This window comes from Melitaea cinxia, chromosome 13 (assembly GCF_905220565.1).
Source record: "Melitaea cinxia chromosome 13, ilMelCinx1.1, whole genome shotgun sequence".
In the NCBI taxonomy this organism is placed as follows: domain Eukaryota; kingdom Metazoa; phylum Arthropoda; class Insecta; order Lepidoptera; family Nymphalidae; genus Melitaea; species Melitaea cinxia.
In genome coordinates this window covers 7,286,961-7,300,858 of record NC_059406.1, presented here as the reverse complement: position 1 = coordinate 7,300,858, position 13,898 = coordinate 7,286,961, and the positions used below count along the sequence as shown (strand labels likewise).

Genomic DNA, 13,898 nt, shown 5'->3' with positions numbered 1-13,898 from the left:
TTCACTGGAATAGTCGATAGTTCTAATTGATTGTTGCTTATTTAAAGTCACTGACGCTATTAAACACAAATTTGTCACTTTGTCTATTAATTTCTTTTTACCAATATCGACTAATAATTTATAATGTCCTAAAAAATCTGCACCTATAATCGGTTGTTTTACATCGGCCATAACAAAAGTCCAGCGGTAAGGCCGCCGCAAATTAAAGTCTAAATCAAGAGTCTTAGTGCCATAGGTTTTAATTTCACTACCATTAGCAGCGTATAATTTATAACTGTCACATAAATTATCACTAAAAAACTTTTTTTTAAAGGGTAAAACTGAAATGTTTGCACCTGTGTCCACTAAAAATGTGAGTCCAGTTTTATTATCACTAATACATAGGCGGTGAGTAGGTGTAATGGTACATATCTCCGCCGGCGATCGTACCATATTTAGTTTTCCGAATTATTATGTTTCTTCCACGAACACGGCTCCACACATTTCTTTGCTCGGCTTTGAAACCTGTGATGATAATAACAAAACCAATCAGCGTTTTCCGGCGTACGCCGTATAGTATTACGAGCTTTCGAGACAGACCGTCGCCGACTATGCTGATTATTGTAACGAATTCTTGGTCTTGACCTACTTCTCTCCATATCACGAATACGTAAACTTAATTTTGCAAGTTCAGCCAATATAAAAGAGTTGTCACTTGAGCTGGAACCAGTAGTATGAATTTCGGAAATATTCACAGGTCTTGAGGTTTCCATGACCTTATCGGCCATTATAGCCAATTTTTCGAGGTCTTTAACTTCACTTACAGCTAAAACAGCTCGTACAGAAGCAGGTAAATGACTTTGCCACATAATGAGAAGTGTTTCATCCGGTATTTTTCCACGTGCTAAGTCTCTCATTCGACGCAAAAGCTGTGAAGGCCTTTGGTCACCCAACTCCATTCCACTGAGTAATTTTTGAAATTTACTGTTTTCCGATTCCTCGTACACTGCCAACAGGCGAGCCTTCAAGGTTTCATATTTCTTTGTCTCCGGTGGATTCAAAAGTATGTCGCTAACTTGTTGAATAATGTCTTTATTTAACTTAGTAACGATTAAATTAAATTTTGCATCGTCACTGAGCTTTTGTGGTCCCAAAACCGCATCACTTTGCACGAACCATAGCCGTGGCTGGTCACACCAAAATTCTGGTAACCTTGAAGATACTGTTACGGAAGCTAGCTCGACAGCGTCGTTCTGAGGTGTTGATAGAACCGTCATTTTGCTCTGCTGCCCGACGGGGATACTCATTCTTTACTATTGCGAGATTGGAACCTTGAAGTACTTGAATTCTTAATAAATAGCGTCGTGTGCCTTCCGATATCCTGGAGCATCACCAGCAGACCAGGATCACGTCGGGGTCACCACTATAGCGGCTCGGTGGTATATAATGATAATAATAAACACGACAACTGAACGATATATTTATTAAGTGTGCGAGTATCTCATTCGAGTATCTCATTCCAACTGAGGGCTGCAAATACATATGATGTAATGTGCTGACGGCACATAGTTAAAGTCGTTTTTTTTTCGTTTGCGAGCAAATACAATTATCTTTTTATTTTTAAACCCAAGGGTCAGTCCTCATAAAAGAAACAGAATTGAAATTTTAATCAATTGTATAACAAATTATAGTTAAACCGTATATTATCATTTTATGTCATCGTAAGAATAAATAATGAACAATGCTACTTGTACCTTCCTTTCGTTCAACTGGACTGGCATGAATTATTTATAGTTTACTGTGAAAGCGGCACGATCAATAATAATGACTTCACATGTGATTTAGGTCGTCTGTACTATTATATTTATTTTATAACAATAATAATTGTTTTGTTGTGTCGGGTTCGATCCCCGCACATGACAAACATTTGTATTAGCCATACAGGTGTTTGCCGTGGTCTGGATGTTCGTGCAGTCCTTGTGTGTCTCCCCACCGTGCCTCGGAGAGCACGTTAAGCCATCGGTCCCGGTTGTTATCATGTACACCTGATAGCGATTGTTACTCATAGTAGGGAATATATCCGCTAACCCGCATTGGAGCACCGTGGTGGATTAAGCTCTGGTCCTTCTCCTACATGGGGAAAGAGGCCTATGCCCAGTAGTGGGATATTAGAGGCTGAAGCGAATAATTATTTTTTATAAATGAATCATATTGTACGGGTCAACACACATTGAGCAATATGATGTCTTGCAAACTAATAACCTCCTTAATTTAGTTTATTTATTACGAAATTGTTATTTGACTGATGCAGATTTCTAATTAAATTGTTGTTTGTTTGCTGCGGATGTCGTCTGTACTTCTGCCTATATATATTCAGAATAATCTTGATAAACTTAGTGTTAGATCGACTTTGATTGGGTTTGGCTTCCCTCATAACCTTCCCTAACATGATATCTCTTACTCAACCATAGACTGTACCATACACATATCTATCCATGCACCTACCATGTATATAATATCTAAAAATGTCCTAAACCTTATGCGTTTAATTGAATATCTTTCTTGTACATCATTTCATGCAAGTTTTATTGTTATACGTTGTAGGTACAGTACACATATATTTGTATATCGAATATATTCGAAGAATATCGAATATTGTATAAATTATAATTATACTAGACTGTAGTAAATTAATTATTATTTATGTAAAGCTACCACTGATTCGGAATGTTGATTATGTAGAGAAGAACCGGAAGCTCCGCATGATGGGCTGAAGATATGTTTTCAGTGATATAATTGTCTGGATGACGTGACCGCACGTGTTTTCGGTTGTTTTAGTTTGTTAGATTTCCGTCCTTAAGCTGAAAAGGTTAAACAATCACGTATAATTTATTTAAGCCCAATATCAAGGGGTTTTTTACTGTTGTGTGGGTTTTCAGATTCCTTGAAATTGTAATGATGATAATATAATATGATTTAAAAAAAGTTCTTGCTAATAAATTTTTCAGAAAAAATTATAAAACTCTTCAGCACTTTTATTCAAGAGGCAAAACATTTTTTTTTTTATTTAATCTATAGTTAAAGTATGATATACAAGGATTTTTCTAAATAAACTTTAACAGCCTATAGAAGTTGAAATATGATAAAAGTTATTAATGTTTTTATTTCATAAAAGTATTACAATCAATGACTGTTCTATATGAATTGTTACATGTTCTTGTAGTCATTGTAATGTACTCTCATACGTCCAATTGCTGGACAGAGGGTTTATTTCACCTAGTAATATAAATTATTAGAACCTAACTTTCGTCGATTCTCCAGTAGAAATTTGTGGGTGTACAAGTCTCACAACAATCCACGACTGTTCAGTTAAGAAGTTTACACTTGATTAGAGGCATTTAATGAAGAGAATCTCATAACTTATTCTCATACCAGCAGAACTTTCTAGACACTTTCAAGCTAATTAAATCTCAGCTATGTGACTCGTTAGAGATGCTCGAGGTGTTTTATTTCTTACTTAATATACATTTTATAGGTTCATTTGGTAGTAATGTACTATATTAATTTAAAAGGACACTGTTTATGTGAATGAATTTAGTTTTATAGTTTCAACATTAATTTCATGCAAAAATATGTTATTTGTGATCGTTTTGTGGTATATTTTAATAAATATTATAAATTGTATTATATTTATGTGTAATATTTGCATAAGTGCATATGTGTTTAGTGTATACGTATTTTTATATACATATACATATATGTTAAGGAAATGTCAGCTTGTCCTTTTTTATGTTTGTTGTCTGGAAGAGATCGCTCCCGGAGCAATGTGATAATTAATCAACCTGTAATAATCTATAATCTATAATCTATAATATATATAAACGCGAAAGGTCATTCATCACGAAATCTCCGACACTATAACACCTACAAACTTGAAATTTGGCAGGTAGGCTCCTTATAAGACGGAGGCATCCGCTAAGAACGGATTTTACGAAACTCGACCCCTAAGGGGGTGTAATAGGGGTTGCAAGTTTGTATGAACGTCTTATGATTTTGAAGTAAGACTTGAAATTTAAAATGTATACTCTATAGATGGTGAAGAGGTATCCACATAATGTATCTTTAGAAATAAATTCTCTTTTGGGGTTAAAACAGGGGATGGTAGATTGACTCATTCATCACGAAACCTCCGAAACTATAAGAGCTACAAATTTGATATTTGACAGATAGGTTCCTTATAAGGCGTAGACATCTACTAAGAACTGATTTTACGAAACTTGACCCTTAAAAGGGGTAAAACGGGGGTTGGAAGTTTGTATGAAAGTCCTATGTTTTTGAAGTAAGTGACTTGAAATTTAAAATGTATGCTCTATAGATGATGAGAAAGTGTACAAATAATGTATCTTTAAAAATAACCTCCCTTTTGGGGTTGAAACGGGGGATGGTAGGTTGACTCACTCATCACGAAATCTCCGAAACTATAACAGCTACAAATTTGACATTTGGCAGGTTGGTTTCTTATAGGGCGTAGACACCCGCTAAGAACGGATTTTACGAAACTCGACCCCTAAGGGGATAAAAAGGGGGTTGGAATTTTGTATGAAAGTCCTATGTTTTTGAAGTAAACGACTTGAAGTTTAAAAACAAACAATGTATCTTTAGAAATCAACTCCTTTTTGGGGTTAAAACGGGGGATGGTAGATTGACTCATTCATCACGAAATCTCCGAAACTATAACAGCTACAAATTTGACATTTGATAGGTAGGTTTCTTATTGAGCTTAAACATCCGCTAAGAACAAATTTTACGAACCTCGACCCCTAAGGGGGTGAAATGGGGGTTGCAAGTTTGTATGAACGTCCTATGATTTTGAAGTAAGAGACTTGAAATTTAAAATGTATGCTCCATAGATGGTGAGGAGGTCTCTAAACAATGTATCTTTAGAAATCAACTCCCTTTCGGGGTTAAAACGGGGGATGGTACATTGGCTCATTCATCACGAAATCCCCAAAACTATAACAGCTACAAATTTGACATTTGATAGGTAGGTTCCTTATAGAGCGTAAACATCCGCTAAGAACAAATTTTACGAAACTCGACCCCTAAAGGGGTAAAACGGGTGTTGGATGTTTATATGAAAGTCCTATGTTTTTGGAGTAAGAGACTTGAAATTTAAAATATGTGCTCTATAGATAGTAAGGAAGTGTCCAAATAACGTATCTTTAGAAATCAACTCCCTTTTGGGGTTAATACGAGGTATGGTAGGTAGACTCACTCATCACGAAACCTCCGAAACTATAATAGCCACAAACTTGAAGTTTGGCAGGTAGGTTCCTTATAGGGTGTAAACATCTGTTAAAACCGGCTTTTACGAAACTTGACCCTTACGGGGATAAAACGGGGGTTGGAAGTTTATATGAAAGTCCTATGTTTTTGAGAAAGAGACTTGAAATTTAAAATGTATGCTCTATAGAAGGTGAGGAGGTGTCCAAATAATGTATCGTAATCTATATATATAAAAGAGAAAGGTCACTGACTCACTCATCGCGAGAACTCAAAAACCGCTGTGACCATCCAGTGGTTTTTAATCCATCCAGGATGGACAAAGATGAAGCTTTGGTAGGTAGGTAGATTATAGTAAGTAGGCATCCGCTAAGAACGGATTTTACGATATTCCACCGCTAAGAGGGTTTAATTGGGGATGATAGTTTGTACGAAACATAAACAGCAGCTATAAGTTCGCCTGATAGGTTATTTATACTGCAGCCTGAAAATAAAGATAAAAATGTGGTGTATAGAGAGGTTTTATAAAAATAACTATTAAATTATACTAAATCGTGCCTTTTAAAAAGTTTCTCAGTGTGATAAGCATTTCAAGTGACTGAAATAAAAAAATAGTTTGCGTTAAACATCTTAATAATAATGCATATCTTCATAACCACGCGAGCGTAGTCGCAGGCAACAGTTAGTGTATTATAAAACAAAGTCCCCAAAAGCGTATGTGATCGATTCCCTCAAAATCTACTGAACGGATTTTCATGCGGTTTCAGCAATGGAGAGAGTGCTTCAAGAGGAAGGTTAACGAAATGACCAAGCCGATTTTGATGAAAGTTTCACTGGAAGTTTGCCGGTAAAACTTTTTGAAACACTGATTTCAACGCGGGCGAAGCCGCGGGCACAGCTAGTATTTACATAATTATCGTTTGTCTACCACATTTTTTTTCTACATAAAGTTGATTTTGGTTGTACAATTAAAGTAAATTTTTTGTATTTGTAAAACATATTATTTTGTTTATATTTAAGCATCAAATGTCAAGTTTAATATTTGATTCCTAAAATAATATTATACATGTGAATGTAAGTTTGTTTGTTACGCTTTCACGCAAAAAATACTTAACTGATCATCATGAAACATTATAAACATATTCTTAGAGATACTAGAAGTGACATAAGATACTTTTTATTTAAAAAAATCTATGCGAGCGAAGTCACGGGTAAAAGCTAGTAAATAAACGCTTTACACTCAAAGGCCCCTATAGAACTTACTCCTATTTTGGGGATCCGGAAACACACATCACACAAGCATAAATTCCCAAACCAATATGGCCAATACAAATGTATGCCGTGTGTGGGGATCGTACCCGCGGCTGCCAGCGTAACAGTCATAAGCCACTTCCGTGACCGCTACACTAAGTCGTCGTCAAGATTATGCCGCCTGCTTATATAATATAATTATGTATATTTCATTGTTCTGTATTCTGTGTAAAATTGAAACGTGTAAAAAATGTATACCTAAAATTTTCACACGAATTTATAACTTTGGGACGTGTGTTCAAAAAATCAGCAATTAACAGTTAAAGTGTTTGCCTAATCAAGCTGCATAATATTTGCTTGTCCAGTAGGTGTGAGTTCACGTAGCTAGTTTACATATTAAACCACCATTACGTAATTGAACAAATTGAACAACAAATTTAATAACCAATTTATATCGAAAAACTTTGATGCAAATTTGCAGCAATTTTTTTTGAGTAGTTTTGGAAGCGGTACGAACATTGTAGACTTAGTGCCTGTTTCATTGGTTATGGATAACGGTATCCAACAGATAAAAGATTTTGATAATATATTCTTTTTTATTATCAAATTCCTCTTTATTTATGAGCTGTTTCTATTCCCTATATGAATCTAAAATTTCTAGTTTATTGATTGAGGAGACAAGTCCTAGTGACTTATTTCACCTCCAGCTGTTAAGGTTTATTCGTAACTTATTTGCAGGATAAATATATCCACAACGTGGATAGTGTGGGCCGCTTATATTTATATTTATGTGTTCGCACTTAATGCAACATAATATTTGATGCCATAACGCTTTGGTCACTGTCAAAATATCGGGGCTTTCAAAATACTAAAATTTTGGATTTTTGCTGCTAATATTTTTTTTATCACAGTTTGGATTGATTTTAGTTTTTGAAGTCAATTTCTTTTCTGTCGTTTTTTACTTTTTTGTTATTAACAAACCATCAGCCATAAATCCAATAACTACGATTCGGGAGAAACCAATTTAGAAAATTATTTACATATCACCTAGAACCCGTTCCTAAAAAAAAAATTAGGTAAATAGTATTTTTGTTGTTATCTCGTTCAGATTATATATTCACATATATATATAAGATTATATATTGTACACATATATAATGTACATTAAATTAATGGACTCGTAAAAAGTTTTTGAAAAATATTGAAATGCATAACTAAATCTATTTTAAAACTATATGATTATTATTTAAATGTTTAAAATTTATCAAAAAATGTTTCCTTAGGTCAGCCCCTTAGGAATTATTGAGAGAGATATAAATATAAACACAGCGTTTGGAAAATTTACGACGTGATTTAATATTACTAAAGCCAGCACAAAGTTATTTGTACACACGGACAGTTCGACTGTGATTGGAAAGTTAAATATTTAACGTAAGCCTGGCATGGAATAATTAATTTCAAAGCTACATGGACAATCGTTTATTTATCATAAGTGCCAGTATATCTACTATCACCATTAACCTACATTAAGTAAATAGAAAATGTCTCCGCGTGGGCGTGCTCTCAATAATTCCACCAGGCTACCTTTTGATACTAATTTCATTCTTATTCATGTAAGTTACGATTCTGTGAGAATGGTGGAGAAGACCATTAAGGCAAATTTGAGACAAGGTAAAGACAATACAGGCATTTAGGGTAAATGTAGTTACTAGCATGTTTTAGAATATAATGCATAATTTAAAATTTAAAACAGTTTTGCAAATTTATAATGTAATTTATATTAAAAAATTGAAGAAGGAGTTTTTTTAAATGAATAACTAAGTCTTGCCCTAGCCAGTATTGTACGAAATCGTATTTATTTTATTTGCTATCCAAAGCTATTTGTATGTCGAGTGGATACTCCACTAACGTAATTCAACTAATTTGTAAGCGATTGTATTATTAATGTATTAACAAAAATTTTAATTAAACAGTTAATTAAAAACTTCATAATTATTTATATAGCCAGGAGGCCAATCTAATTTATGAAATTCTCTTGTCGCGGTGTTTGTAGTTAAACTCCTCCGAAACGGCTTGACCGATTCTCACGGAATTTTGTCTGCATATTAGGTAGGTCTAAGAATCGAACAACAGCTATTTTTCATCACCCTAAATGGTAGTCCACCCTTAATTTTTTTTTAATTTTTAGATAAATTATTTATTTTTTATGTTATTATGATTTGGCGTTAAAAAATACATACAACCCCATTTTCACCCCTATTTTTAAATAGCGTTTAACGGTAAGACAACGTTTGCCGAGTCAGCTAGTAAGATAATATTAATTAGCTTAAGTACCCTGGTCACTAAACTTCAATCTTGTTTTAGTATTAGCTTCAAATCATACTCAGTTTTTGTTCACGTAAAATATTATGACTAGAATTTAATAATTTCTATTTCTATATAACTTGTGTATGCTATTCATAAAAATAAGCATTATTTTTTAATAAATATATTGCTGGAGTACAAGAAGCAAAAACAAATTAACAACTCAACATTTTCGTTTTTATAAGGTTTTAAATCGTTTCAGGGCAATATGATACGAACAATGAAAAACCGTACATCGTTTGACATTTCTTTCTGAACAAAAAATCTATTTATGGCAACGTGTGTTTGTATCATGCATGTAGTGTATTTATAGCGAACATATAAAGCTTAGTAATATATCACCTAAAACCTTGAAATTTTTATACTATACATATTTTAAATATGATCCAAAATAGAAAAGAAGAAATTTTTCTATATTTATTTAAAAAAAAAAAATCGACACCTACATCCGTTGACAGTACAGCAGTGCGAAATCCGGAAACTTAATTTGAACCAAGAGTTTTCTTCATTTGTTAAAATATGATGGATTTCTCTTAACAAAGCGTAGTTTCGCTAATCGTAAGATTAACTGACACAGTCTGAAATTATTATTATTAATAAAAATAAGGGCAATCGTTGATTGATTGAATGGATGACGATTTCTAATATTACTTTGAACAAAATTAAAATAAAATACTCTTTATGAAATGATGAAAGTATATAGGTATTTTCCAAAGCCACTATGAGTCAAAGTTCATATTTGGACACTGTATGTATTTGTATTAATAGCATGTGCTGAGAGACTTTCAGTTTTTATAAAATGATCAAGATCTGGAACTCATTGCCTCTAAACTTATACTTTTTGTCGCGAAAGTACTGTATACACAATTTTTTGTAATTATTGCGTTTATCTAAACATATTTATTTAGTTTTGTTATCGTTGCCGAAAATAATTTTTTATTGTTTATCTTTTTATATCTTTTGTGATTAACCAGTTTCTTTATCTTTTTCTTTTGTCAGTGTTGAATAATGAAATACGTTAACGAAGCCTAATGAATCCTTACATTCATTATGTCTTGCTTTATTTCAAATTTAACAAAGACGTGACTGACTTGATAATTTTTGAGGTGTAATTGTGAAAATATCAGAAATATAATACAAATTAAAAATGGTATCTACCTATTGGCTTGTGTATATAATACTTCTAAAACACGTAGAGCATAAAACCATTGTGTGAATAAAAAAAAATTGAAATTGTTTCTTTCACTCAACAAGAAGAAAGTATGTTTTCAATTTCAAAAACATCAACATAACAAGACGAGCATAACATCTCGGTAAAATTATGTAAAATATAAATATCTTTACCCGGCTGTGACATGTGAATATGCTCCAAATGTCTTGACATCAAAATAAGGCCGTCAGACTCACAAGTTATTTTATCAAGCGTGTGTAAGCTCTTTGGTACACTGGAATTTGTTAAATAGAGCGTAGAACTGCTTGTTTTAATATATAGCAAGTCTTTAAATATACGTTTGTATATTTCCTAGAATACCCGCGTAAAATCTCAATTAGAATAGATATAATTTTCAATCGTAACTTTTTACTTCTACTACCGTTTTGCGTAAAAATACAAGCGCAGTGCAAAGCGATAGTTTTCAATACATGGTTCCTGAAATCTTTTCTCGATGCCATAAAAATTGACTGTAATAATTGTATTTGCTCGCAAACGAAAAAAAACCGACTTCAATCACATCGACAAGTAATGCGACGTAGGTAGACGAAAAAATAGTCAGTTAAAAACGCATTATTAGATATAACTCAAAAAGTAGTTGTTAGATCTCAAATAAATTTAAATATGACCAAATGACACGCACCAGCATTCGATTAAAAAAAATTGTCAAAATCGGTCCACCCAGTCTAAGGTTAACATACGTTACATAAAAAAATACAGTCGAATTGAGAACCTCCTCCTTTTTTGGAAGTCGGCTAAAAATACAAATTTCTGTTTATATAGAAAATGTTTACTTAAAACTTTTAAATTGATTCTGTTATTTTACTTACAATCAGTTTTCAATTAGTAAGTTACGATTATGCGAAAGTAAAAAATAATGGCAATTTGGATCGCGTGTTTTGATATTAAATGTTGTGGTTTAATATTGTATTAATTGTAATAAGTTACATTTTAAACTAGGGTTTTGCTATCTTAGCAATACAATTAAGACATACGATTACGTTTTACGTTATGCCAATATTTAAAAATATCAAGCGATTTTACCATATGGATTTTAAGTCTTGTTATTTTTATAGGCTGAAGCATATCATATGACAACACAATGCAAGTATTTTTAAACATAATTTATTTAATTTATAATTAGAATTACACAGATATGTAAAATTTAATACTAATTGTTTTTTTTTTCTCTTTTCAAAAGGTACTATTAAGATCACTTTTGTTGTTGTTCGTGTTTATGAGTGGTCCCTATTTACATTATTTTAATGAAAAAGGTATTTTAATATAAATATCGCTCTAATAACCCATTTGCACATAATTTATTACACGAGTATTTTAATTAAGTATGTAAAGAAATGAAAGTTATTTTATATTATTACATACAAAGAGTGATGGAAAACTTAACTATTTCATTGTTTTGAAAACTATATTGAACAGACAAAAAAATTAGTAACTATTTATTGACGTGAAAAAAATCTATCGGATAAAACAATTAGTTTCTAGATTTATGACAAATTCAATTAATTTACAAGATGAATCGCACAAATATCCTTTTATGTCATATGTAGATTCAATTATAAAAATTTTATTTTCTAATTCTTTTCCCATGCAGATAAGAATAGTAGATTTTATTAGGTGGAGTAAATACTAAAATATAATTTAACAATACCTAATATACCAACAAAATAATATCTTTTTCCTTGTTAAATTTATTTAGAAACTAGCTGCCCGAACAGACTTCATTCTGTCAATAGTCAATAAATAGTAAAAAAAAACGTATTTAATTATTTTTTGTATTAAAACCTTCCGTGGGCCTTAAGTAACATACAAGAAAGTAAATTAGTCGAATCAGTCGAGCCATTCTCGAGTTATGCAACATTCATTTTTATTTATATAGATCATTAAATATTTTGCATTATTCTTTGATATAATAAACAATTTGATGTCGCAGACAGCGAACGGGGGTGCGTAGAAGGCGCTACTTAATGCGCCTCCAGTAACGCCCCTGTGCCCGTGTCGGGCCGGGATGGGAACCCAGTCCTGCCAGACACAGCGTCGTCGGAATTGTTCAGAGGAGGAGAAGTCTGGCCTTGTCGCCGAGGCCAGCCTGTCGCTGGAGGCATCCTGTTGCCTGCTGATCCGGGACCCTCCAATTAAAGCGGCTGAAGGCTCCCGCGGGGTTTTGGTCGGTATTGCACCCCTAAGTGCTGAACCCGACATACGGTCTAGGGCTGCCTACCCGGGAATCCTGGATATCACCCGTAAATGGGTTACCCTGCGATACCAAACAAAGACAATTTGATGTAAAAAGTTTTAGTTGGAAACTTTAGCATTATATAATGTTTAATAATATACAAATAAAAAGTAGTAGTTTTTGTCAATTATAAATTTTAATTGAATAAGGTTGCTCTTCATTTAACCCTCAAACGTAAAAAGAGGGTGTTGTTATCAAGCGCCAATATAAATCTGACGACATTATCTGTCTATGAATGTGTGAGCATACAATGTCAGTCTACGAAATCTTAACAATAATATCTATAAAAAAAAAAAACAGGCAAGTTAATCAATCGATTGCGGTTGTAAAGAAAAGGTTTGCCATAAAGCGATTGCTTTCTTGGAACGATAAAAGAAAACACGTGCTCAGGTATGCTCAACATGCACAAACATGATCAGCTAAGATGATATTACAGTTTAAATACGGAACTATTTGCTCTACATGCAAGAAAATAAATCTCATGAAATATTTACGAGCAAGATATTCTCAAATTTATGGTCAACAAGAAGACTAAAAACAAACACCATATAGATAATTATGTAGAGGTAGCAAGGTCTAATGTAAATGTTTTTGATGGGTATTGGGAAGTGACTTCCATTTTATACACATTAATTATACTAATCTGAGTAAATAAGAAGAAATATAATGTATAAGACATTTTTGCCATTTTTTTATCAAGTATTTTGCAAAAATCGATTGGAAGTAAGTTTTATAAATTGATAAACTTTTTACTACTATCTAGATTACTCTAGATTACTCTTACTAGGTGGTTTTCTTACTTGCGCCGTATCTCGTTGTTTATAATAATATATTATTGTTGTAAATTGTAAAATTGATCGTTAAAATATTTAAAAATAAAGTAGTCCAAAACAATATCGTTATGATTCTCCATGATGTGGGAACATAAGAGATAGACAAAGATTCTAAAATCCATTAACTTTTACAATCGTCGTAAATACATCTATAATTCGTTATGTATACACCCAAATAAGACGTATATACATGTATAAAAAATTAATTTCCCGTAACTAATATACATAATGTAACGGTTTTCTGATATAACACTATTTATCATTAAATTTTAAATTTATACAAAAAATATAAAAAACCCTATAACAAGTAAAACTTTACGAGTTACAGTCCATTTTAATGACAGACATTTTTCTCTGTATAACTGTTTACAAAGTTGACACTCGTCAGTGAGTATTAAAAATTTACGCCGACAATCTGTGATCCGAGACCGTAATACCTGGATAGTACTTCTGTTTTAATAATGGCTACCTTTCATTCATTTGTTGTTTTGAGATGTGTAAACATTTATTATCGTTCGTTTTATTTTTGTTTTTTGGAATACAATATCTGCGAGAGTGCTTTGTTTACGCTAGTTTTATATTACGTATTTCGATTGCAAATACTGATTTGAATAACTTTGTTCTTATTTCGTAAATTTGTGATGGGAACGCCAGCTTTCAGCTAAAATTACTAACTGTGGTGACTCACGAATGAAATGAGAGTTTCTCAATAACCAAACGCTGG

The 13,898-nt window shown here is 32.6% G+C and overlaps 1 protein-coding gene across 1 annotated transcript; it reads right to left on the bottom strand.

Annotated features, from left to right (window-relative positions):
* Positions 1 to 434: 434 nt before the first annotated feature.
* On the bottom strand, positions 435 to 938 carry LOC123659292. The gene has a single exon (XM_045594538.1). It carries the CDS (start codon positions 936 to 938, stop codon positions 435 to 437), a length of 504 nt encoding a protein of 167 aa, XP_045450494.1.
* Between the last annotated feature and the right edge of the window lie 12,960 nt (positions 939 to 13,898).

Excerpts from the sequence above, each read along its gene's own strand:
- LOC123659292 (XM_045594538.1), bottom strand. The coding sequence starts at position 938 with ATGGAGTTGGGTGACCAAAGGCCTTCACAGCTTTTGCGTCGAATGAGA.